General features: G+C 50.4%; 1 protein-coding gene across 2 annotated transcripts in view; it reads left to right on the plus strand.

Moving 5' to 3' along the window:
• DISP3 (dispatched RND transporter family member 3) overlaps positions 1 to 14,251 on the plus strand; it is a 113,675-nt gene extending 99,424 nt beyond the window's left edge. For both annotated transcript variants that reach the window (XM_083163438.1, XM_083163439.1), the window contains exons 19-21: positions 2,886 to 2,999; positions 5,503 to 5,669; positions 13,027 to 14,251. In XM_083163438.1, the coding sequence (XP_083019564.1) occupies positions 2,886 to 2,999; positions 5,503 to 5,669; positions 13,027 to 13,386 (641 nt within the window). In that variant the 3' untranslated portion in view covers positions 13,387 to 14,251. The remainder of the gene's footprint in view (positions 1 to 2,885; positions 3,000 to 5,502; positions 5,670 to 13,026) is intronic.
• The last annotated feature ends 13,681 nt before the right edge of the window (positions 14,252 to 27,932 follow it).

Raw genomic sequence — 27,932 nt, forward strand, 5'->3', positions numbered from 1 at the left:
CCCCTCCGATCACCTGACCACAGAGCGAGTAACGTGTCTCCCCTCCGATCACCTGACCACAGAGCAGGTAACGTGTCTCCCCTCCGATCACCTGACCACAGAATGAGTAACGTTTCTCCCCTCCGATCACCTGACCACAGAGGAGGTAACAGGTCTCCCCTCCGATCACCTGACCACAGAACGAGTAGCGGTTCTTCCCTCCGATCATCTGACCACAGAGCGAGTAACGAGTCTCGCCTCCGATCACCTGACCACAGAGAGATTAACAGGTCTCCCCTCCGATCACCTGACCACAGAGCGAGTAACGTGTCTCCCCTCCGATCACCTGACCACAGAGCGAGTAGCGTGTCTCCCCTCCGATCACCTGACCACAGAGCGAGTTACTTGTCTCCCCTCCGATCACCTGACCACAGAGCGAGTAACGGGTCTCCCCTCCGATCACCTGACCACAGAGCGAGTAACGTGTCTCCCCTCCGATCACCTGACCACAGAGCGAGTTACGTGTCTCCCCTCCGATCACCTGACCACAGAGCGAGTAACGGGTCTCCCCTCCGATCACCTGACCACAGAGCGAGTTACGTGTCTCCCCTCCGATCATATGATCACAGAGCGAGTAACATGTCTCCCCTCCGATCATCTGACCACAGAGCGAGTAACGGGTCTCCCCTCCGATCACCTGACCACAGAGCGAGTTACGTGTCTCCCCTCCGATCACCTGACCACAGAGCGAGTAACGGGTCTCCCCTCCGATCACCTGACCACAGAGCGAGTAACATGTTACCCCTCCGATCACCTGACCACAGAGCGAGTTACGTGTCTCCCCTCCGATCATCTGATCACAGAGCGAGTAACGTGTCTCCCCTCCGATCACCTGACCACAGAGCGAGTAACATGTTACCCCTCCGATCACCTGACCACAGAGCGAGTTACGTGTCTCCCCTCCGATCACCTGACCACAGAGCGAGTAACGGGTCTCCCCTCCGATCACCTGACCACAGAGCGAGTAACGGGTCTCCCCTCCGATCACCTGACCACAGAGCGAGTTACGGGTCTCTCCTCCGATCACCTGACCACAGAGCGAGTAACGGGTCTCCCCTCCGATCACTTGACCACAGAGCAAGTAACGTGTCTCCCCTCCGATCACCTGATTACAGAGCGAGTAACGTGTCTCCCCTCCGATCACCTGACCACAGAGCGAGTAACGGGTCTCCCCTCCGATCTCCTGACCACAGAGCGAGTAACGTGTCTCCCCTCCGATCACCTGACCACAGAGCGAGTAACGTGTCTTCCCTCCGATCACCTGACCACAGAGCGAGTAACGTGTCTTCCCACCGGACACCTGACCACAGAGCGAGTAACCGGTCTCCCCTCCGATCACCTGACCACAGAATGAGTAACGTTTCTCCCCTCCGATCACGTGACCACAGAGTGAGTAACGTGTCTCTCCTCCGATCACCTGACCACAGGATTAGTAACGTGTCTCCTTTCCAATCACGTGACCACAGAGCGAGTAACGATTCTTCCCTCCGATCACCTGACCACAGAGCGAGTTAAGGGTCTCCCCTCCGATCACCTGACCACAGAGCGAGTAACGGGTCTCCCCTCCGATCACCTGACCACAGAGCGAGTAACGGTTCTTCCCTCCGATCACCTGACCACAGAGCGAGTTACGTGTCTCCCCTCCTATCACCTGACCACAGAGCGAGTAACGGGTCTCCCCTCCGATCACCTGACCACAGAGCGAGTAACGTATCTCCCCTCCGATCACCTGACCACAGAGCGAGTAACGTGTCTCCCCTCCGATCACCTGACCACAGAGCGAGTAACGTGTCTCCCCTCCGATCACCTGACCACAGAGCGAGTAGCGTGTCTCCCCTCCGATCACCTGACCACAGAGAGAGTAACGGGTCTCCCCTCCGATCACCTGATTACAGAGCGAGTAACGTGTCTCCCCTCCGATCACCTGAACACAGAGCGAGTTACGTGTCTCCCCTCCGATCACCTGACCACAGAGCGAGTTACGTGTCTCCCCTCCGATCATCTGATCACAGAGCGAGTAACGAGTCTCCCCTCCGATCACCTGACCACAGAGCGAGTAACGTGTCTCCCCTCCGATCACCTGACCACAGAGAGAGTAACGGGTCTCCCCTCTGATCACCTGATTACAGAGCGAGTAACGGGTCTCCCCTCCGATCACCTGACCACAGAGCGAGTAACGTGTCTCCCCTCCGATCACCTGACCACAGAGAGAGTAACGGGTCTCCCCTCTGATCACCTGATTACAGAGCGAGTTACGTGTCTCCCCTCCGATCACCTGAACACAGAGCGAGTTACGTGTCTCCCCTCCGATCACCTGACCACAGAGCGAGTTACGTGTCTCCCCTCCGATCATCTGATCACAGAGCGAGTAACGAGTCTCCCCTCCGATCACCTGACCACAGAGCGAGTAACGGGTCTCCCCTCCGATCACCTGATTACAGAGCGAGTAACGTGTCTCCCCTCCGATCACCTGACCACAGAGCGAGTAACGGGTCTCCCCTCCGATCACCTGATTACAGAGCGAGTAACGTGTCTCCCCTCCGATCACCTGACCACAGAGCGAGTAACGTGTCTCCCCTCCGATCACCTGACCACAGAGCGAGTAATTGCGAATAATGGGAATTGTCTTTCAAAGAAATTGGTCAAAAATGTATACAGTGTGTATGCACCTTTACACTTTTATTGCTTTTTGCTTGTTTATAAATGTGGCATCACATATCCTGGACTGTATCCTAAGCTGTCCCAAAGGCTTGCAATCATTGATGAACTAGACCCACTATAATTACCAAAATGAAGATGCTGTTTTATAAAACTTAATGTCACATTCTATATAATCTGTCTCCTAGGTGTACAGAGTGCATTGTACGGCCTGCTCCTGTCGCTAGTGATCTGCGTGGCCGCTGTCGCCATCTTTACCACCCACCTCCTGCTGCTAATCCCCATACTGCTGACCATCTTAGGTACAAATCTATGCAGTGTAATAAACTCCAACTCTTCCTGCATGCCCAGAGGACACCAATGCAGAAACTGTATGATCTGTATGCTTGGGAGTGCGCCAGCACAGGTACTGTATGTCTGGGAGTGTATGACCTGTATGCCTGGGAGCGCACCAGTGCAGGTACTGTATGTCCGGGAGTGCACCAGTGCAGGTACTGTATGATCTGTATGCCTGGTAGTGCGCCAGTGCAGGTACTGTATGCCTGGTAGTGCACCAGTGTAGGTAATGTATGCCTGGTAGTGCACCAGTGCAGGTACTTTATGATCTGTATGCCTGGGAGTGCACCAGTGCAGGTACTGTATGATCTGTATGTCCGGGAGTGCACCAGTGCAGGTACTGTATGATCTGCATGCCTGGTAGTGCACCAGTGCAGGTACTTTATGATCTGTATGCCTGGGAGTGCACCAGTGCAGGTACTGTATGATCTGTATGCCTGGGAATGCACCAGTGCAGGTACTGTATGCCTGGGAGTGCACCAGTGCAGGTACTGTATGATCTGTATGCCTGGGAGTGCACCAGTGCAGGTACTGTATGTCCGGGAGTGCACCAGTTCAGGTACTGTATGATCTGTATGTCCGAGAGTGCGCTAATGCAGGTACTGTATGCCTGGGAGTGCAGATACTCTATGATCTGCATGCCTGGGAGTGCACCAGTGCAGGTACTGTATGTATGGAAGTGCACCAGTGCAGGTAGTCTATTCCCAGGAGTGCACCTGTGCCAATACTGTATGATCTGTATGCCTGGGAGTGCGCCAGTGCAGGTACTGTATGCCTGAGCGTGCGACAATGCAGGTACTGTATGTGTTGAAGTGCACCAGTGCAGGTACTGTATGTATGGGAGTACACCAGTGCAGGTAGTGTATTCCCAGGAGGGCACCAGTGCAGGTACTGTATGTGTTGAAGTGCACCAGTGCATGTACTGTATGTATGTAAGTGCGCCAGTGCAGGTAGTGTATCCCCTGGAGGGCACCAGTGCAGGTACTGTATATGTTGAAGTGCGCCAGTGCAGGTACTCTATGTATGGAAGTGCACCAGTGCAGGTAGTGTATTCCCAGGAGGGCACCAGTGCAGGTACTGTATATGTTGAAGTGCACCAGTGCAGGTACTCTATGTATGGAAGTGCACCAGTGCAGTTAGTGTATTTCGGGGAGGGCACCAGTGCAGGTACTGTATGTAGAGAATAGGGGGTTGGCTCTGCGCTCACCTTCTGGGTGTGTAACTATGTGGTGTCCCTATCAAGCACAGTAATAATGATTACTAAGTATATGGATTATAATAAAGTGATTTATTTGAACCAATACTGCAAGATGTTACACATTTTTGCCATATGTGGCATGCATGGTAATTACATGTTGGAAAAAAGTGAAAAACTTTAAATCACTTTATTATAATCCATATACTTAGTTATCATTATTACTGTGCTTGATAGGGACACCACATAGTTACACACCCAGAAGGTGAGCGCAGAGCCAACCCCCTATTCCAGTGGTTCCCAAACATTTTGAATCACGGCACCCTAAAGTAACAGAATATTTTTCACGGCAACCGTAGGCCAAAAGTTGGTTACTAATTTCAGGAAAAATATTAAATAAGTTGTGATTTAAATGTTTTCCTTAGGTCCACTTATGTGGTGAGAAACATGATTCACTATTGTTTACCTACATATTCTTAATTGGAAGCCACAAACACTGATTTTATCTATTTCATTGGCCATAAATAACTTGAACTGATTCTGGACCACCAACCTGAGGCACCCCTGCAAGTGCTCCAAGGCACCCCAGGGAGCCTAGGCGCACAGTTTGGGAACCACTGCCCTATTCTCTATATACTTGGGAGTGTGGACACACTCCAGCTCTGCAGCCCCTTCGTCCATATAGGGTAACTAGAGCGTGGGCAGACTCCCATCCATAATAGGTACTGTATGTGTTGAAGTGCACCAGTGCAGGTACTGTATGTTTGGAAGTGCACCAGTGCAAGTACTGTATGTATGGAAGTGCACCAGTGCAGGTACTGTATATGTTGAAGTGCGCCAGTGCAGGTACTGTATGTATGGAAGCGCACCAGTGCAGGTAGTGTATTTCTGGGAGGGCACTAGTGCAGGTACTGTATGTATGGAAGTGCACCAGTGCAGGTAGTGTATTTCTGGGAGGGCACCATTGCAGGTACTGTATTCCTAGGAGGGCACCAGTGCAGGTACTGTATTCCTGGCAGGGCACCAGTGCAGGTACTGTATGTATGGAAGCACACCAGTGCAGGTACTGTATTCCTGGGAAGGCACCAGTGCATGTACTGTATTCCTGGGAGGGCACCAGTGCAGGTAGTGTATTTCTGGCAGGGCACCAGTGCAGGTACTGTATTCCTGGGAGGGCACCAGTGCAGGTATACTGCTGTACTCCTGCTTCCTGCCATATACTCCTGTCTCGCCTGTACTTGGCAGTGACACTGGTCTCTCATTGTGTCCTGCAGGTGTGGTGTGCTTGGTGGTGACCATCATGTACTGGCTGGGATGGGAGATGGGAGCTGTGGAGGCAATTTCCCTTTCCATCCTTGTGGGCTCTTCGGTGGATTACTGTGTCCATTTGGTGGAGGGTTACCTTCTCGCTGGGGAGAACCTACCTCTGCATCTCATGGAGGTGAGTGTCTGATTACATTATACGTCCATGTTATACAGTTCTGTATGGGGGACTGGTACACGCGGGACAGCCTAGCTAATGGCAGTAATGATGCCTAGCCTGGGGAGAGGGCATTATGTAACCCATGTATTTAACCCGTGTGCCTAATGCAGTTATGTAAATAATGTATCTAACTCATGTCCTCCGGCACAGAGCGCTGTCTAACTTCCAGCAGTCATACGCTCTATCAGACTGCATGTAGTCCTCTATAGCAGGACTTCCTCTGCAGCGTACGCCAGTACTACCCCTCTGAAGGTAGATGCAGGTGATGCATAGGTGAACACTACACATAGGCCCTTATACAGATCTGATTGCAGTACAAATTTGTTCTTAAAATGGACAAAACCATGTGCACTGCAGGTGGGGCAGATGTAACATGTATAGAGAGAGTTAGATGTGGGTGAGCTTTTTTGTTTCTGTGCAGGGTAAATACTGGCTGCATTATTTTTACATGCAATTTAGATTTCAGCTTCAACACACTTGGCGGGATGGTCTAAACCAGAAATGAGGTAAAAACCCAGTTATCAGGGTTTTTACCGCATTTCTGGATTCTCTATCCCCCCTCCGCAGTGTCAGTACAAAAAAGCTGGTGATTCCATGCAGAAGCTTATGGGCTTCTTACCGCAGCGCTGTGTGAGGGATCCGTCATGGATCCCTCCAAGCATGCCCCGCACATGTGCAGACGGACTCCCAGGTCTCAGACCCGGAAGTCCAGCGCCGTCGCCGCATCGCAAGGGACAGCTCTTATCGCAAGAGCTGTCCCTTACGTTAATATCGCCAGGCACCGCATTCTTAATAACCGCATATGCTCTAACATATGCGGTTATTAAGTATGTGGTGCCCGGCGGCGATACAGGGCAGCAGATGTTACCACTGTGTGGTATATCTCTGGGTACTGGTGAGATACCTCATACATCCAGCTTCAGTGTACTATGCAGCGTGATATACCTCATAGATCCAGCCTCAGTACACCATGCAGCACCTCATATATCCAGCCTCAGTACACATGCAGCGTGATAAACCTCATAATCCAGCCTCAGTACACCATGCAGCGTGATATACCTCATACATCCAGCCTCAGTACACCATGCAGCGTGATATACCTCATACATCCAGCCTCAGTACACCATGCAGAGTGATATACCTCATACATCCAGCCTCAGTACACCATGCAGCGTGATATACCTCATACATTAAGCCTCAGTACACCATGCAGCGTGATATACCTCATACATCCATCCTCAGTACACCATGCAGTGTGATATACCTCATACATCCAGCCTCAGTACACCGTGCAGCGTGATATACCTCATACATCCAGCCTCAGTACACCGTGCAGCGTGATATACCTCATACATCCAGCCTCTGTACACCATGCAGCGTGATATACCTCATACATCCAGCCTCAGTACACCATGCAGCGTGATATACCTCATACATCCAGCCTCAGTACACCGTGCAGCATGATATACCTCATACATCCAGCCTCAGTACACCGAGCAGTGCCTCATACATCTGGCCTCAGTACACCGTGCAGCGTGATATACCTCATACATCCAGCCTCAGTACACCGTGCAGCGTGAGATACCTCATACATCCAGCCTCAGTACACTATGCAGCGTGATATACCTCATACATCCAGCCTCAGTACACCATGCAGCGTGATATACCTCATACATCCAGCCTCAGTAGACCATGCAGTGTGATATACCTCATACATCCAGCCTCAGTATACCATGCAGTGTGATATACCTCATAAGTCCAGCCTCAGTACACTATGCAGCGTGATATACCTCATACATCCAGCCTCAGTACACCATGCAGCGTGATATACCTCATACATCCAGCCTCAGTACACCATGCAGCGTGATATACCTCATACATCCAGCCTCAGTACACCGTGCAGCGTGATATACCTCATACATCCAGCCTCAGTACACCATGCAGCGTGATATACCTCATACATCCAGCCTCAGTGCACCATGCAGCGTGATATACCTCATACATCCAGCCTCAGTACACCGTGCAGCATGATATACCTCATACATCCAGCCTCAGTACACCATGCATTGTGATATACCTCATACATCCAGCCTCAGTACACCATGCAGCGTGATATACCTCATACATCCAGCCTCAGTACACCGTGCAGTGTGATATACCTCATACATCCAGCCTCAGTGCAGGAGGAGGGTGTGTGTGCTGTAGCTCCTGAGAAGGTAGAGAGGCTGTACTCTAGCAGTGGCTCCTCCTCCAGGTATCCCCAAGCCAGGGGACCCAGGTGGGGGAAGCATTCGGGCAAGCCCTGGTGCTTTGGGCCTGCTACAACCAGCAATGGTGAAAGGAAAAGGACGGGCTATCGGGAACAAGCCTCAGAGGAAGAAAATCCCTGCTGCTGCCTCAACATCTGCAGCAGGAGCCTCTGATAAAGATCCCAAAGATGGCAGAAGGAAAGTCCCCCCGGATGAATCCGGAGGTACCCCTGCAGCAAGCCAGCTGCAGGGGGAAGTGATGGAGGAACCCGGCGGGGAGGCCAACGCCGGCGGCGGCATAACAGCTACCGTGGGGGGACCAGATTCGCTGTCTGAGAATGAAGATGATGATGATATGGAACTGAAAGAAGATGAATCCAGTGAAGAAGAAAGTGAAAATGAAGCTTTTGCTAAGATGACCCTGCAGGAGCTAAGTGCAGAAGTTAAGAAAGTGTGTTGCAGAATGTATAATGCAAAGAAGCAAAGAAACTCCTGCCGCAGCTGGGAGCGCCAGATGTGGAGAGACCACATAATATTATGCACTAATACTATAAGTAAGCTGAAAAGTCACATTGCTAAGAAAAGGAAACAAAAAGACTATGTAAAGGTGAAACCAGCAGATCAGGGGTTAATTGCAACCCAGTCACTGCAGGATTCCCCTGTTGCTGAGAGCCAGGTGCAGGAGCCTGCAGATCCAGAACAGGGAGTGGCCGGCTGCAGAGAGGTCAGAGAGAGGTCAGACCAGACTCCAGCTGAGAGGGAGAATCCAGAGCCAGGGGATGGGCAGATGACACTGGCTGATGAGAAGCTGAGTCCAGGCCAGCCAGAAGACATTGCACACAGTATGGACTGCTCAGAGGTCAGTGTGGTGGAGGATGATGGGCAGAAGCCTGGACAGAGCCTTGTGGAGAAGGCTGGAGGAACCGCTAATAACAATGACATTGCACACAATATGGACTGCTCAGAAGTCAGTGTGATGGAGGATGATGGGCAGAAGCCTGGACAGAGCCTTGTGGAAAAGGCTGGAGGAACTGCTAATATTGCATCTGAGAGTAAAATGACTCAGGGCCAGAAGTGCCTGGACACTGATAAGTTGTTGCCTGTGGAATGGCAGGTCATGGAGACTGTGTATGGGGATATGATGGTCCCAGAAAGGGCAGGGGCAGCACTTAAAATCATTGCTCAGACTATCCAGAGCAAAAAGGTGCCGTTACCTGCTGCTGCTGGGGGTAATGTGTCTGACCCTGTCTGCAATGTATCACCTGTATCATATGCAAATGTGCTGAAACAGACAGGTAGCAACAATATGGACAGGCAGAGTCAGGTCACGGGCCAGGAGGTAAATGGGAGACGGAGGCATGTTGTTCAGTTTAAGTGGGTGGATACAGATCCGGTACCCCCAAAGGAAACATTTCTAAATATGATATTTACATTAAATTGTTGTGCCCGTGACTTGACAGCCTGTATCCATCCGGAAAGATCCCCAATCTTTGATTTGAGTTTCTTGCGGGAGGATAAAATGAATGAAGTGGTGGAGCAATGGGGAGTAAAGAGGCACGAGGTAGCATACAAAGGGTACCTCATTTCATCAAAGTCCAGAGTGGAAAATGTTAGGGTCCGAATTCTAGTGCGGGACGAAACTATCCCAGCCAATGATATTAAATACTGGTTGAGTAGGCAGTGCAGCTTGCAAGGGGACCTGCAGAAAGTAGATCACACGTTGGGGGTATGGGGAGGTGCATGGACCATTCAGGTTAGGCTGCACCAGAATGGGGGGAGGAAAGTGCATCTCCCTTCAGCTGCACACATAGGTAGGGACCGCATTCAGGTGTTCTATCCGGGCCAACCAAGGACCTGCTTTCGTTGCGGGGAGGAGGGACATACCAGCAGTGAATGTGGAGTGGTAAAGTGTTCTCTCTGCAACGAGGCAGGTCACCTCTCGGGGTCATGCAATACAGTGAAATGTAATTTGTGTGGCCTCGAGGGGCACCCCTATAGTAGATGTCCAGAGTCGATGCGCCATGCGGATAGAGCACCTGAAGGTGGAGCAGGGGGTAAGTTCAAGAAAGTAGTAATGGAGGGGCAGACAGTGGTAACATGGGTGAAGGATCAGGAACAGAGGAAGGAGGAACAGTTTCAGGAAGTAAGGAGAAACAAAAGTGCCACAAAGAGGAAAGGGGAGGAGGAGGTGATAAGTCTGGCCAATAGATTTTTAGCCTTTTCAGGAGAAGAGGAGGATAGTGAAAGTGAAGAGGAGGGAGAGGAGGAGATTTATAAGGAGGGGGAGAGTTTAGTCCTGAGAAAAAATATAGCTGATGGAGGGAGGAGGAAGAAAGGAAACGCAAGCAAGGAAGGGAAAAGGAAAAAGCTCAGGAAAAAGAGTAGAAGGGAGGAGGAGGAGGTAGAGAAAGTGGAAAGACTGTCCTTGGAAACAGGGAAAGTAGTGCAGATTAGCAGTCGGAAAGGAAAAGGGGAGGGAGAGGGAAAGGAGGTAGCACGGGAGGAAGCAGAGGAACGGGGAGGAATAGACAAGGCAAAGCCTGAGGACAATAGGGGAAAGTTGATAGGCTTTTCAGCTAGGCCTCCTGATCCTGGGAAAGGGGATGTAGGTTTGTCTGAGAGGTCAGTTGATGGTAAGAATGTGTTGGGTGGAGGGGAATGCAAGGATGGTGGTGGGTCAGGTGAAATAAGGGAAAAGTGAGATATGGCCCTACTCTATGAGGTTTTGTGAGTATGGGTAAAGAATGTGTTTTATGTGTTTAAAGGTGATGGGTTAGGGTGAGGGTGATGGGGATGAGTGATAGGTATGAATGATGGGAGAGTGAGTGATTGGGAAGAGTGTAAGGATAAGTGAGAATGATGGTTGGTATAGTGTGGTGTGGCAGGTGAAATGAATAGGGGAGTAAGGGTATGGAAGGGTTTGAATGGTTTTGGATGGAGTAAGGATACAGTTCTCATTTCCCGGATCGGGAGGTAGTAGATAGTAGGTCTAAACCATAGTTAAATGAATGTTATTGAAGAGGGATGGTGAAGGTTGGTGGGGTGGGGGAGGGTTTTTAGGTTTGATTCTATATATGTAAAAAGGATGTATATATGTATATATTTTTGTATAAAATGGATGTAATTTTCAATAAAAGAAGCATTACCTCATACATCCAGCCTCAGTACACCATGCAGTGTGATATACCTCATACATCCAGCCTCAGTACACCGTGCAGCGTGATATACCTCATACATCCAGCCTCAGTACACCATGCAGCGTGATATACCTCATGCATCCATCCTCAGTACACCATGCAGCGTGATATAGCTCATACCTCCAGCCTCAGTACACCATGCAGCGTGATATACCTCATACATCCAGCCTCAGTACACCATGCAGCGTGATATACCTCATACATCCAGCCTCAGTACACTGTGCAGCCTGATATACCTCATACATCTGGCCTCAGTACACCATGCAGAGTTATATACCTCATGCATCCATCCTCAGTACACCATGCAGCGTGATATAGCTCATACCTCCAGCCTCAGTACACCATGCAGCGTGATATACCTCATACATCCAGCCTCAGTACACCATGCAGCGTGATATACCTCATACATCCAGCCTCAGTACACTGTGCAGCCTGATATACCTCATACATCTGGCCTCAGTACACCATGCAGAGTTATATACCTCATACATCCAGCCTCAGTACACCATGCAGCACCTCATACATCCAGCCTCAGTACACATGCAGCGTGATATACCTCATACATCTCGCCTCAGTACACCATCCAGCGTATTATACCTCATACATCCGGCCTCAGTACACCATGCAGCGTGATATACCTCATACATCCAGCCTCAGTACACCATGCAGCACCTCATACATCCAGCCTCAGTACACATGCAGCGTGATATACCTTATACATCCAGCCTCAGTACACCATGCAGCGTGATATACCTCATGCCTCCAGCCTCAGTACACCATGCAGTGTGATATACCTCATGCCTCCAGCCTCAGTACACCATGCAGCGTATTATACCTCATACATCCGGCCTCAGTACACCATGCAGCGTGATATACCTCATACATCCAGCCTCAGTACACCATGCAGCACCTCATACATCCAGCCTCAGTACACATGCAGCGTGATATACCTTATACATCCAGCCTCAGTACACCATGCAGCGTGATATACCTCATGCCTCCAGCCTCAGTACACCATGCAGTGTGATATACCTCATGCCTCCAGCCTCAGTACACCATGCAGCGTGATATACCTCATACATCCAGCCTCAGTACACATGCAGCGTGATAAACCTCATACATCCAGCCTCAGTACACCATGCAGTGTGATATACCTCATACATCCAGCCTCAGTACACCGTGCAGCGTGATATACCTCATACATCCAGCCTCAGTACACCGTGCAGCGTGATATGCCTCATACATCCAGCCTCAGTACACCGTGCAGCGTGATATACCTCATACATCCAGCCTCAGTACACCATGCAGCGTGATATACCTCATACATCCAGCCTCAGTACACCGTGGAGCGTGATATACCTCATACATCCAGCCTCAGTACACCATGCAGCGTGATATACCTCATACATCCAGCCTCAGTACACCGTGCAGCGTGATATACCTCATACATCCAGCCTCAGTACACCATGCAGCGTGATATACCTCATGCATCCATCCTCAGTACACCATGCAGCGTGATATAGCTCATACCTCCAGCCTCAGTACACCATGCAGCGTGATATACCTCATACATCCAGCCTCAGTACACATGCAGTTCTTCATGCCTCACACCTCCAGCCTCAGTACGCCATCCCCTACACCAGGCATGTCCAAACTATGGCCCTCCAGCTGTTGTGAAACTACAAGTTCCATCATGCCGTGCCACAGTTTTGCTATTAGAGAATTCTAAAACTATGACAAGGCATGCTGGGATGTGTAGTTTCACAACAGCTGGAGGGCCATAGTTTGGACACTGTCATATACAGATGTGATGCTGGTGCAAGCAGAACTTGTTGATTTTACTATTTTGGTCCTTTGTTCCTTTTGCAGGAGCCAGTGGCATGCCGTCAGTGGAGAGTCACAGAGGCCATCCGCCATGTTGGTGTTGCCATCGTGTCCAGCGCAATAACAACTGTCATCGCCACCATCCCACTCTTCTTCTGCATCATTGCGCCATTTGCAAAGTTTGGAAAGATTGTTGCTCTGAACACCGCTATCTCCATCCTGTACACCCTGGGCGTGAGCACGGCGCTACTCGCCATCATGGCACCCAGCTCATTCGTCAGAAGCAGGACTTCTTTCCTGAAAGCCACTTTGGCGGTCGTTCTCTGTGCCCTTGGGAGTCTCTGTGTTTACATCGTCCTACTCAAAACAGGGTTGTCCATTCCGTTCCTCAGCGGGACCCCATAGTGCAGACGTTTGTGACGGATAATGGCAGACGGGAGCCACACACTGTGTTTTCTTTTATTACAAACGCACTTTGTTTTATTTTCTCTAGAGGATGCACTGACAACACCCCCAGGAGCCGTGCGGAACCTCTGCGATTACTGGCGGACCCTGCCGCAGAGCATTGTACGATACAGACGCAGATTTGTGGCCTTATTCAGCATTGAAGGTCTAGAATAATGAGTCCTGCTGTATTACCACTGTACAAACTTGTGTGTCCTTGTACCCTCTGGAAGGGTTCTCAGTTCCGCCTTTAACATACTGTCGTAGACTATCGTTTCATTAATCCATACGTAATTACTGTTTCCTCACATTTTCCTGTGGGTGCTACTGACTACTGTGCTTTTATACTATTGCTGTGGAAAATACTTCTTATTCTTTTGCTGGTTCTGTCCCAGAATCCGACCGTGAAACGCGTTTCGCCAATCTGCTAATGAACGCGGCTAATTCCTCAGCAATTTTATTTTCTAATGGCACAAAATAAAACCTGAAATTGTGTTCCTGGCGTTGCTAACAGGCCGGCTGGGAACAGAACTGTTTGCAGGTCATCTGCGATGGTTCAGCCTTGCTGGAATTCTAGCTGCCATAACTCCGGAAACATCACCCCAGATCTCCAGCAACATTCTCCGACCTCTGAGTCCTGCTCAGAAAGTTCTGGAAATAATAAGATGGGAAATGGCGACGTCAGCAATAACGTCCTCTGTTCCTTTCTTCTGAAAGCACAATTGTGGCTGGTTCTTTATTCAGAAAACCAATATTCCCTCAGTAATGAGCAGACTGTGGACTTGTGACTTTGTAATTTGTTCAATTAAAACAGAACTTGGAAGGAGCTGAGTGTTGGATGAGTAATTATAGGGGTATTGGTGCCAGTTGGCACAGGGCAGTGGCGGGAGGCATCTACAGAGCGCTGTGCGCTGTACGGGACATTGTGACATTTGCTGTAAATACCATGACAACGCAAAATACACATCGTGTGGTCCAGTGCACATCGCACAGCACAGGCAGTACAGTGAACATCGCTCCGTGTATGGGCATGACAGATGGGTACTGACAAAGTTGGCTGATCCCTACATGACAGGACATAAGGCGGAGCTTGCATACAGATCAGTGATCCCTGCTCTCTAGAGAGGGCACATAGAAAGGACGTACACCTCGTCATAGGCCCTACATAGGGATCAGTGATCCCACCCTGCGCAAGTCAGCAGCAGATCACAGCCAGGCGGAGGAGATTAGCTGAAGGCAGGAAGCAATAATACAATGGTGTCAACATTACGACTACAATAAAGTTAATCTATACTGTATCAATATATATATATATATATATATATATATATATATATATAAAAAGGCTAACTACTCCTCACCTCTGTGAGGTGATGTATCTCCATTGACCACTTGATGGACCAAATTACTCCTTTGTGTGCTAAAATATGTCCTACCAGAAAGTGAGAGCAATTTTTTACACGGGACACTATGTAGGAGCAGATAGGAACTAAGGAAGGGGGGGGGGGGGGAGAGGGAGAGTCGGTGGGCTAAAACTTTCACAGCACAAAGTGAAAGTAAAACCTGTCACAGCTCTGAGTGACAGTACATTGCAGAAGCCATCATTTTGCTGTGCGTTTAACCAGTAAAGACAATATAGTGAAAGATAAGGAAATAAACGGCTACAAGCCGCGCTTAATGTCAGCCATGCTCAGGTATACAGCTCCTCACATCCAGCCGCAGGATGAGGGCCACTGGGCCGAACCACGACACCAGAACCCAGTGTCTGACTGTGGTAACTGGTCTAAGTTATTATACCATGTGGTAGGCCCAGTGCCAACCGCGTATAGATTCTGGGGGTGGCAATATGCGTATAGCCATGTGTCCGTATACCCTCTTATATATCTCCCGTACCATGACTTCCTTTATAAGTTCCGCTGCATGACCGCAAACATGGCGGGCATGCGTCTGGCGTTGTAGCTAGACCAAGGGCAGCAGGGCACGTGCGATGTGCTTGTCGCATACCTAAACTGCGACTGTGTCTGAATCAGGCACAGGGCTCTAGGGGCCTGATTCAGAACTGATCGCTGGAGCGCAGCGATCTGGTATACACCGTGCACGCAGGGAGGAGCGCTTTCACCATTGAATGGATTTCCGCCTGCTTGCACCCCGAAATAATCCGATGGCCGTGGGAACGCCCAGAAAATGCTGGCCAATCACACACCGAGCAGTCACACAATACAGATGATTGCACAGGGGGCATGAGCAGGAGCACTGTGAACCGTACTGAATCGGGCCTTATAGCCTATGCTCATACATAAGGCTTCATCATGAATACCAGTCCCGGAGCACATAGTGGCTGCGCTCTCTTCGCTAATGGCCTGGCTCGGCGTACAGCTGCTGAATATTGAGATGCTGCAGACAGCGCCATGAGCCATGAAATCGGATTTACTGTTATGTTACCGGGATACAAGAGCCCATTGATCTATGTTAGAGGTAGGAGATCCCAGCTCACCATTACCAGCCTGCGCATTCCACTGCCTCCCAGCTCAGACCATCCATAATCTACGGGTGTCAGTGAGTGGAAGAGACGCTCTGTCACAATGTGCAGCACTTAGTGTGAGGATCCCGGGGTCATGCAGCTGCACCGCGCGACTTATGCCTCCCGCATGGGCCCCAGTTTCCTTCCGAGCACCAAAGATCGCACAGGAAGACACAATAGCAAGGTACAATGGCACCTTTATGACATAAAGACTAAATCAAACATGTAAACCGTAACCCCACTATGTACATATATATATACAGGAAGCATTAACATAGAACACAGTTATAAATAGACCAATATGACTAGAACCACACAAAGCAAGAACCCCTGCCCCTATACCGGGAATATCCACCTCAGGGAATACTTGCGTCTGCCGGATGTTGGTCGCTGGGAGGGCGATGATGATGATGTCGTCCTGCTGATCTCGGCCTGCGCCAATCACTACTCTGGGAGTAGGGCACCCTGGAAAAGTCACCCAGCTCCAGCTGGCACACTTAAGCCAGGTTCCTGTGATTGCTCTGGTGGGCAATACGCCTGGCTGCGTTCCCACCTATGGGCCCCAGGCGGACAGGAATGTTCCTCCTGGCAGCCGCCTGTCCTCTCCAGTTTCTTAAAGTCAACAACCCCCAAAACCTTGTGCGAGACCTCTTGAAATGTTCCAAACTCCCAGAATGCTATGCTCACCTGGGGACGTCGCAGAGTGCCCTGATTGGTGGGATTTTAATCCTGCTCTTTAGAAAGTGTCTATAAATATGTGGTATATATAATCCTGTGGTTATGGAGCCATTGAGTCTGGCAGTAGCCCTGCTACAACAAGGCTAGGTAATTATGCTGATAAGGGGGTTGTCCACTTTGGGATGGTATAATGAGCCATGTTAGCCCCTTGTAGTCATTTGTGATGTCACAGCCCCCTCAGCTGACTGCTGTTTCCTGTGAGGGGGGGGGGGGGGGTCAGCCCTGGACTTCCTATGTATCACTCAAACAGGACAGACACCTCCGCTGCCAGTTCCCTCTGCTGTCCGTGCACATTTCTTGAATTCACAGAAACCAAATGACGCCGCGTTTAGTAAAAGTACAACATATCCTCAGCAAACAGCCAGCGCCGCCCGGCCAAAAATACATAGAAAACTGCGACTGTGTCATTTAGAAACGTCTGTCAGACAATGGAGGTTTAGGTCACTGATATGGAAGATTCGCTGGGCGTACAGGTGCATGTCCAATTCTCCATCATCTCCAACTAGCATTATGAGGACAAGCAGGAAAACCTGTCCTGTTCTGAATATGTCCCGAACATCGTGTGACTGGCTGCGTGACATAGCCAGCATGAGTTTGTAAGTTGCGGTGCGCAGGCGTCATCTGTCTTGAGCCTACGTGTGATGTCATCCGGGTAAAACTCTGCATATCCGCCAACTGCCCCATCTGCGTTACCATAGATACATATAGACGAATGAAAGAAAGAAAAACGGTACTCTTTACCTAGCACGGTGCCCATCGCGGTCATCGCGGGCATTGAATGCACTAAAAAATCGGGTGCGACGCGACCGACGCGGAGCCCGCGATTTACCATAGGGAACAATGTTACATTTCTCAATTGACCCGATTTTACTGTTCAATGCCTCAATTGACACAATTTTTCCATAGGAAACAATGTTAAATGGCCCACAGAGGCCAAATAGCCACCCTGAAGTGTGAAGTGGCCCCCACAATTGTTAACGCCACCCCACAATCAACGTGAACCCGAAGCGTGGCGAGCGCAGCGAGCCCGCGAGGGGCGGCGGTACGCGTCCTACAACCTTTTCATACCCCCACTATCCACGTCGGCGTGGAGTTGAGAATAAAATAGTGTGGCGAGCGCAGCGAGCCACCGAGCCCGAAGCGTGGCGAGCGGACGCGGATACCTGTGAAGCCCGCGAAGGGACGCGTTTACCTGTGAAGGTATCCGCGTCCGCTCGCCACGCTTCGGGCTCGGTGGCTCGCTACGCTCGCCACACTATTCTATTCTCAACTCCACGCCGACGTGGATAGTGGGGGTATGAAAAGGTCGTAGGACACGTACCGCCGCCCCTCGCGGGCTCGCTGCGCTCGCCACGCTTCGGGTTGATCGTGGGGTGGCGTTACCAATTGTGGGGGCCATTTCACACTTCAGGGTGGCTATTTGGCCTCTGTGGGCCATTTAACATTGTTTCCTATGGAAAAATTGTGTCAATTGAGGCATTGAACAGTAAAATCGGGTCAATTGAGAAATTTAACATTGTTCCCTATGGGGAATCGCGGGCATCGCGTCGGTCGCGTCGCACCCGATTTTTAGTGCATTCAATGGCCGCGATGCCCACGATTTTTTTACCTGCGATGCCCACGATCAAAATCGTGGGCGCCGTGCTAGGTAAAGAGTACCAGAAAAACCACAGCTAGGCACCAAACCAAAAGAGCAGACGCCCACAGCACAATATAATGTAATATAATGGATCCCGGCCGTTATACAATATGTCATCAATAACCATATACAGTATGATTGAATGTGCATCCATGCCTGATTACAGAACACAATATAAGGGTAGGAGCGCATGATGTCCGGAGGGTGAAACGTATCGGGTTTGTGGACCCACCTAGGTTGAGGTCTTACCTGGGCTCGGCCCTCCTCACCACAAGGACAGCATGTGATGTAAGCACCGTATCAGCTGGTACAGGAAGTATTCCCCACCTGCAGGTAGCTATAGTTATAGCCCGGCTTCTCAGGCAGTAAATGACCACCACTGGATGTTATGGACAGATAGTTTGTATGTACAACCATCTCGAGTGTTTCTTCCACACCTATAGCAAGGCGTGATCCTGGACAGGGGCGGAATTAACACTTTGTGAGCCCCAAAGCAGTTCCATCCCCTGAACCCTCTGTAATTACGCCAATTATCCTGGTGATTCCACTTTTTATGGATTTCTGGATGACACCTAAGCTGCACAGCATCCAGGCCCAGACATCGACCTGACAGCACAGTGCGGGGGGGAGGGGGGGGTGTCTGCACAGCATCCAGGCCCAGAGATCACCCCAGTATTACACATCGACCTGATAGCACAGCGGGGGGGGGGGGTGTCTTCACAGCATCCAGGCCCAGAGATCGCCCCAGTATTACACATTGACCTGATAGCACAGCGCGGGGGGGGGGGGGGGTGTCTGCACATCATCCAGGCCCAGAGATCACCCCAGTATTACACATCGACCTGATAGCACAGCGCGGGGGGGGGGGGTTTGTCTGCACAGCATCCAGTCCCAGAGATCACCCCAGTATTACACAGCGACCGGATAGCACAGCGCGCAGGAGGGGGGGTGTCTGCACAGCATCCAGGGCCAGAGACCACCCCAGTATTGCACAGTGACCTGATGACAGCACAGCTGCAGGAGGGGGGAGGGGTCTGCACAGCATCCAGGCCCAGAGATCATCCCAGTATTACACAGTGACCTGATAGCACAGCACACCTAAGGGGGTTCTGCACAGCATCCAGGCACAGAGATCATCACTATATTACACAGCAACCTAAGAGCACAGCTAAGTGGGGGTCAGCACAGCATCCAGGCCTAGAGATCATACTGGTATTACAAGTCGACCTGATAGCACAAGGGGGGGGGGGGGGGTGGTGCTCTGCACAGCATTCAGGCCCAGACAACGACCTGACAGCACAGTGCGGGGGGGTCTGCACAGCTTCCAGGCCCAGAGATCACCCCAGTATTACACATCGACCTGATAGCACAGCGCGGGGGGGGGGGGGGTTCTGCACAGCATCCAGGCCCAGAGATCACCCCAGTATTACACAGCGACCTGATAGCACAGCGTGGGGGGGGGGGGTTGTCTGCACAGCATCCAGGCCCAGAGATCACCCCAGTATTACACATCGACCTGATAGCACAGCGCGGGGGGGGGGGTGTCTGCACAGCATCCAGGGCCAGAGACCACCCCAGTATTGCAGAGTGACCTGATGACAGCACTGTTGCAGGAGGGGGGAGGGGTCTGCACAGCATCCAGGCCCAGAGATCATTCCAGTATTACACAGTGACCTGATAGCACAGCACACCTAAGGGGGTTCTGCACAGCATCCAGGCACAGAGATCATCCCCATATTACACAGCAACCTAACAGCACAGCTAAGTGGGGGTCAGCACAGCATCCAGGCCTAGAGATCATACCGGTATAACAAGTCGACCTGATAGCACGGGGGGAGGGGGAGGGGGGGGTAGTGGTGCTCTGCACAGCATCCAGGCCCAGAGATCTCCCAAGTATTATACAGCAACCTGATAGCACAGTAAAGCAGGGGGAGAGGGTTGTGCACAGCATCCGGGCTCAGAGATCATTCCAGTATTACACAGCGAACTAACAGCACAGCTAAGTGGGGGTCAGCACAGCATCCAGGCCCAGAGATCATCCCAATATTACACAGCAACATGACAGCACAGCGTGGGAGGGGGGTCTGCAAAGCATCCAGACCCAGAGATCATCCCAGTATTACACAGCGACCTGTTGACAGCACAGCACAACTGGGGGGTGTCTGCACAGTATTATCCCAGCATTATACTGCGACCTGAGAGCACAGCACAATGGGGGGGGGGGGGGCAACTGCACAGCATCCAGGCCCAGAGATAATCCCAGTATTGAACTGCGACCTGATAGCACAGCTGGGGGAGGGGGGGGGGGGGGTTCTGCACAGCATCCAGGCCCAGAGATCATCCAGGTATTACACAGCGACCTGATAGCACAGCTGGGGGGGGGTGTTGGTGTTTCTGCACAGCATCCAGGCCCAGAGATCATCCAGGTATTACACAGCCACTTGAGAGCACAGCACAACTGGCGGGGGGGGGGGGGGGGTCGGCATCCTGCACCCAGTTGCCACCGGTATCTGGGCATCCTGTGTCCGGTTACCACCAGTATCCGGGCATCCTGCGTCCGGTTACCACCAGTATCCGGGCATCCTGGGTTCAGTTACCACAAGTATCCGGGCGTAACACCAGTTTCCGGGCGTGACACCAGTATCCGGGCGTGACACCAGTATCCGGGGGTGACACCAGTACCCGGGCGTGACACCAGTACCCGGGCGTAACACCAGTACCCGTGCGTAACACCAGTACCCGGGCGTAACACCAGTATCCGGGCGTAACACTAGTATCCGGGTGTCGTACACTGTCTCTAATGAAACATTTGCAGACAATTCTATGAAGTTCTCACAAAGGGAAGATCTGACTGACGCGGGTACAGTAGGTGGCATTTGGCATTGAATCATTGAAGACTGTGAAATGCCAGCATATGAAGCCAATTAAAGTGTTCCTAAGACATTAGCATACCAGCTGCCGGCCACACCAGGGACCCAGCTTATAATAAGGTCAGGATTCATCTGGAGATTCCGCCTTTCTTCCCGCAGAAATACATCTCAAACTGTAATAAAGTTCTTCAATTAAAATAAAAGCTTCGTATTTAACAAAAAATGTTTTGCAAGAGACAAGGATTGTTCTAGACATTCCCCTAAATGTCAGACCCCATCCTGCCGCCCGTCTCCCTCCGATACATGAAACAGTATCATGTATGAAGTGTTTAATGAGCTCTGTCAGAATATTACTTTTATCTGAACATAAAAGTCTAAGGAACATCCGACAGGCTGTAGCAATATCTAGGCCCATTGCAGATATACAGGTGCTGCAGCTATTGGGGGCTAGTCCGACCTAATCGCACAGCTACAAATTCACAGGCCCGGCCGATAATCGAAAGATTGCGCATGAGCGAGGCCGTCCTATGATAACATCCAGCGACTATTTTATTCCTGCCCTAATGCAAGTGACAGGAAGCCAGCGTTTGGTGGGGGTTTCACTGGGCGTTTTCTGGGACTGTCAGGTAATACGCAGACGTGGCCAGGTGTATGAGGGGAAGTCATGTGATGTCAGCTCCGCCCCCGATCTGCCTGATTCTATCACAGCTGCTGAGTAAGTCCTGGGCTACGCACACACTGCACACACTGCGGAATCATAAAATGGTGAGCGGCTGTTATCTGGGAGTGTCAGGTAATATGCAGACGTGGCCAGGTGTGTGAGGGGAAGTCATGTGACGTCAGCTCCGCCCCCGATCAGCCTGATTCTATCACAGCCGCTGAGTAAGTCCTGGGCTACGCACAGACTGCACACACTGGGGAATCATTACATGGTGAGCGGCTGTTATCTGGGAGTGTCAGGTAATACGCAGGCGTGGACAGGTGTGTGAGGGGAAGTCATGTGACATCAGCTCCGCCCCCGATCAGCCTGATTCTATGACAGCCGCTGAGTAAGTCCTGGGCTTCGTACAGACTGCTCACACTGGGAATCATTACATGGTGAGCGGCTGTTATCTGGGAGTGTCAGGGATAATACACAGGCGTGGCCAGGTGAGTGAGGGGAAGTCATGTGATGTCAGCTCCGCCCCTGATCAGCCTGATTCTATCACAGCCGCTGAGTAAGTCCTGGGCTACGCACACACTGCACACACTGGGGAATCATTACATGGTGAGCAGCTGTTATCTGGGAGTGTCAGGTAATACGCAGGCGTGGACAGGTGTGTGAGGGGAAGTCATGTGACATCAGCTCCGCCCCCGATCAGCCTGATTCTATGACAGCCGCTGAGTAAGTCCTGGGCTATGCACAGACTACACACACTGGGGAATCATTACATGGTGAGCGGCTGTTATCTGGGAGTGTCAGGTAATACACAGGCCGTGGCCAGGTGCATACCTCCCAACTGTCACGATTCCGTGGGGACAGTCCCGATTTTCGGGTCCTGTCCCGACGTCCCACCCGCGGCAGGCATTGTCCCGCTGCGGGGGGTGGCAGTTGGGAGAGCCCCCAATCTAGTAGAATAGACGCTGTGCGCATGCGCACAGCGTCTATTCTCGTATGAAAATGAGGTCGCGGCTAATTAGCATAAGCCGCGCCCTCATTTGCATACGCCCCGCCCCCTTTTCGGGCGCTATTGTCCCTATTTCCTCCAGACGAAAGTTGGGAGGTATGCAGGTGTGTGAGGGGAAGTCATGTGATGTCAGCTCCGCCCCTTATCAGCCTGATTCTATCACAGCCGCTGAGTCAGTCCTGGGCTACGCACACACTGCATACACTGGGGAATCATTACATGGGGAGCGGCTGTTATCTGGGTGTGTCAGGTAATACGCAGGCGTGGACAGGTGTGTGAGGGGAAGTCATGTGACATCAGCTCCGCCGCCGATCTGCCTGATTCTATCACAGCCGCTGAGTAAGTCCTGGGCTACGCACACACTGGGGAATCCTTACATGGTGACTTATGGTGTGTACATACTGTGAGATTCCCTTGCTATTCGACTTAAGATTCGAGTGCTATACAATCTTTGCTATCTCTGTACTATTTACATACAATTCATACAATCAGCTTTACATTTGCACTATATAGTCATTGCTGCCCTGTCTATCTGCGTTTTGATTTGTGCTGTCACAGGAGCGCGCATCGGGATCGCAAGGTAAAAAATCTGTGCACTCTGCATGTGATCTGCTTGCGATCTGCATGCGATTTTGACTATATAGTCAAAATCTCATGCTGGATTGTACCGTGTGTACACAGCATTAGTTGCATATGGATTTGCAGCTGGCCGCCGATCAGTGTTCATTTTCGCAAACCATTTGCAGCCGTGCACAGGGCGTGGTTTCAATCTGGCTGTGTCGGTTATTTGATCGCAGATTTGCAGAGAATCGATCAGGTTTAGTTCCTAAGCCAATGGCAGAGAAGCCGCGTACACACTACACAAACAATGTTTAAAAAAAGTTCGGTACTTGTGTAGATTCACGGTGCCACGTACGTAGTCAGCGTAGTGTCCCTGTCAGCATCATGTTCCCGTAGCCAGACGTAGTCTCCCTGTCAGCATCATGTTCCCGCAGCCAGCGTAGCCAGCGTAGTGTCCCTGTCAGCATCATGTTCCCGCAGCCAGCGTAGTCAGCGTAGTGTCCCTGTCAGCATCAGCATCATGTTCCCGTAGTCAGCGTAGTGTCCCTGTCAGCATCATGTTCCCGCAGCCAGCGTAGTCAGCATAGTGACCCTGTCAGCATCATGTTCCCGCAGCCAGCATAGTCAGCGTAGTGTCCCTGTCAGCATCAGCATCATGTTCCCGCAGCCAGCGTAGTCAGCTTGTGTCTGCGTCTGTGTGTATGTTCGCAGCTAACCGGAGCATTCGCAGGTATCGTAGTCAGTCAGCGTTGTGTCACCACGAGCTGAAGCGACTGTGACTGCGACACAAGCTCCTTATTACATTGTGTGGGTTATGGCTGCCGAACCATTGACCATTTTTAACCTTCCACAGACCGAGGACGAGTCGGTGCTTTTTTTTCAGCAGCACCACTTACTGGCAGAGACACAGACCGGTGTCAATGGCCATCCTATGGCGCTTAATGCGAAGGAGCGTATGTGGCGCTGCCACATAAGAGGCTGCAGGAAGAAAAACAGTCTCCGCGGGGCAAATTGGTTTCATGGATGTCACCTATCCTTTCTGACCCTTCTGCGTTTTATTTTTTCATGGGCCGAGGAGTTGACGAGTATAAGGTTTTTTCAAAATCTTCACCGAAACTGCCATTTTGTACAACAACCTGATGCGAGAGGCGTGTACCCTTGATCTTATGGCACTACCCCAAGGCAAGATTGGTGGACCTGGAAAAGTTGTAGAGGTGGACGAAAGTCTATTTGTTCAACGTAAAAGCCACATCTGCAGCCCTAGTCCGCCGCACATCACTGGTTACCGCACAGTTAATTATCGCACATGCACTACCATTAATAGCGTTTATTATTGCAAAGGACAGCTCTTGTGTTAAGACCTGTCCTTTGCGATGCTCCTGGCGATGGCAGCGGGCCCCCGGCAGATCCTCAGCGGCTCCATTTTCCGGCTGGCTGCTGCTGTAGGACAGGCTCTGCTTCTCCTCCCTGCACCCGGAAGGGGATGTAGGGGCTAGGAGGGAGGAGGTCGCTGGTCTGGGCAGCCTGGACTCAGGTAATGGGGGGGCATTGGTGCGGGGCGGCGGGGGTCCGCCTCCCCTGTGCGCCCGCCGTCATCCTCAGGCCCCAGCACGCCCACTGTCATCCACGGGAACGCAGCATGCCCGCCGTCATCCCCGGCACCCAGCGCGCACACCATCATCCCCAGCACCCAGTGTGTCTGCCGTCATTCCCATTCATTGCTGACCTGGAAATCAGATTGGGTGTGTTATTTTTACACAATCTGCTCCAGTTGTGAGACGGAAATGATCAGATGTAGGGACATTCATCCTCCCGGCACCTGCTCCATATCACGTCATTTACAGCAGGTTCAGGCATCTTGTTTTACAAAACTTTAATAATATATAAAATAATAATAATATTGACTCCAGTATCAGATGCCAGCAGTTTGAGCCAGTCCATGTAATCTCCATCCCAACATCCTCATCATCAGCCTCCTCCAAATCCAATGACAAGTGGTCATGCACCTCATCTTTCATAGTCATGTCCTCATACGTTTACCCTCAGTACGCCATACACCGTGTGACCGCAGTGCGCCAGCAGATCCCAGCAACAATGCCAGTCAGGAGACTTTTTGGTCAGAATGTGTCTTGTTTGTATTGCTGTGTGAATAAGATGCACAAGCAGACCTTGCTGAATTAAATGATAGAGTGGCATTTGCGCACATATATAGGACCACATATCATTTTATTGGTCTGGACTGCTTTTGCGTCTTATTTGCATAGTGATGTGACGAAGATGCAGATCAGTAGTACAGAGTTATGCCCAACAGCGTATGGGTGCTCGCACTTACACAAGTAAGGGTGTGTTTTACACAATTGTGCTGCCTGCAGACTCTGACGCATTATACATGAACCTGGAAATATGTTTTGTGCATTAAGCTTGGCTCCATCTATCATGGCGGCCCGCGTCACAGTCTGATTATACTCCTGCCTGCTGCAAGGTGATTATTAATTGCTACAATTTCTGGAAAATATCGCCATTTCCCCGTAACCGCTGCATCGCCCAGAAGTGTTATTCTGCGTCGGCACAATGATCAATAGCTCTTCTCCTGAAAGCGAAAGGGTTTCGTGGACTGTACTTTATTAGACCGATGAATTCCTGCTCGCCTTCTTGAAATCTATCATATCTTAATAAAGAGCTGTCAGCGAGCGAGGAAATATTCTGCTGTTGCTGAAACGAGAGATCCGTGTTGCTGAGGAAGCAGAAATAACGACATTTGCACAACAACTTTCTGAACAAACAACACGACTGTACAAAGGCGACTTTCCCGCTCATCGCATAACGATTTCCGCTCCCGGTCTTGCAGACGTTCTGTCTCCCAAATGAATATCTGATAGATTTGTTTTTCTGCTGTACAATGCTAATTAGATAAATTCCTTAGTAATTACAATAGATGAGGTCTGGTGCTTTCAATAGACGATTATTCCTATTTTCAGCAGTTTGATTGTAAATGCAGCAATAATTGTATTGATCCCATGTGGAAGTGCTGAGTGTATTCACTGCTGGGACTGCAGCAGGAGAAATCTGCTGTATACTGTATATAGTCTCATATGCACATTACCGGAATTATCGTCCTAGCATTATGGCAACTGCATTAATCATGCCAATTGATTTGTGCTGTTAATTAACCCGATGATTAGCATTCAGCATCATTAGTAGTAGAGGTGAAGGACATTAGGGGCAGCAGCTTCTCCGATATCTCTGTATGACATTATCTGTGTGATGATTACAGCCCAGTGTGTAACGGATCTGTGAATACAGTATGGGCGGTATTCAATGAGGCTGATTCGACAGGTTTTTATGGCGATTTTGTGCTGTAAGGTGAATTTCTGACTAAAACGGTGAATCACCCTATTCAATGACCACATGGTGAATACATTTCAAGGTTTTTTTCGCCATGATTCACCGAGTAGCAATCGCTATCTTTTTATGGTGAAGTGGAATGTGAACTTTTAAAATAAAGTGTTTTGTTTTTTACATTTGGTGTCAAAAAACTCAGGAATTTTATTCTGAGGAGGGGCATGCTATTTTTTTCATGTGCTGTAAGCACATGAATATATATTTAATTTTAAAAAAAATATATATTTTTTTTTACACAGCAGCCAGCAGGGGGCCGGTGCCGAGCCGCACATTAGATATTCATATATTCACTGCACCCGATCATTACATATGCATGATCGGGTGTAGTGAATATACCCGGTCCCCTGCTGGCACCCCCGGGGGGCAGCCTGTGCTGCCTGGCACCCGGGGAGCCCACCTCCCCCCCCACAAACGTTCTGGGGCAGGCAGGGAGACTTCCATCTCCCTGCCTGCCGCCGTCCTTGGGCTCCCTGCGGCATCGCCGCAGGAGTTAAAATTCGCCAGTCAGGGGCAGCGAGCCCCTGACTCGTTGAATACTGGAGCCCGGCGAGGCTCCCGGAAAGCAGCAAGCAGTGGCGAATGTGCAGCGAATCCTAAACAGGATTCGCTGCACGTCGTCAGTATTCTCATTGAATACTGCCCAATGAGTGATTAGAGTGTGGACACATTTACTCTACACTCCAACCATAGAAACTAGAGATGGGGGAATGGGGAGCTTAGTACTCTGGGACCTGAGAGAATCTGAGCCCTGCGTCAGGTTCCAAAACGAGGGGGGGGAAATCTTCATTTTTCCAGCATCGGATCTTGCGTGTTATGGATTCAATATAAGTCCCTCCCATGGTGATTTGTGAGCACATGGACACTAGATTTCTAGGGCAAATATCCACAATATCATCCTCCTAATATAGGGGCAGCCTTAACCTACTGATGTTTTTTTGTCACAGCCTTCAGTGCAGCATTAACCCTTTATTGGCGGACACTGGTGCATGCCACCATTACTATAAATACAGAAGTGCAGTTTGTAAAAAATATAGATATCTGTGAAAGAATAGAAAACAAAGCTTGTGTATGGTCAGGTCCACACTGTGACTCGCTACATTCATAGATAT

Source organism: Crinia signifera, chromosome 19, assembly GCF_055691185.1.
Source record: "Crinia signifera chromosome 19, ASM5569118v1, whole genome shotgun sequence".
Classification (NCBI taxonomy): Eukaryota; Metazoa; Chordata; class Amphibia; order Anura; family Myobatrachidae; genus Crinia; species Crinia signifera.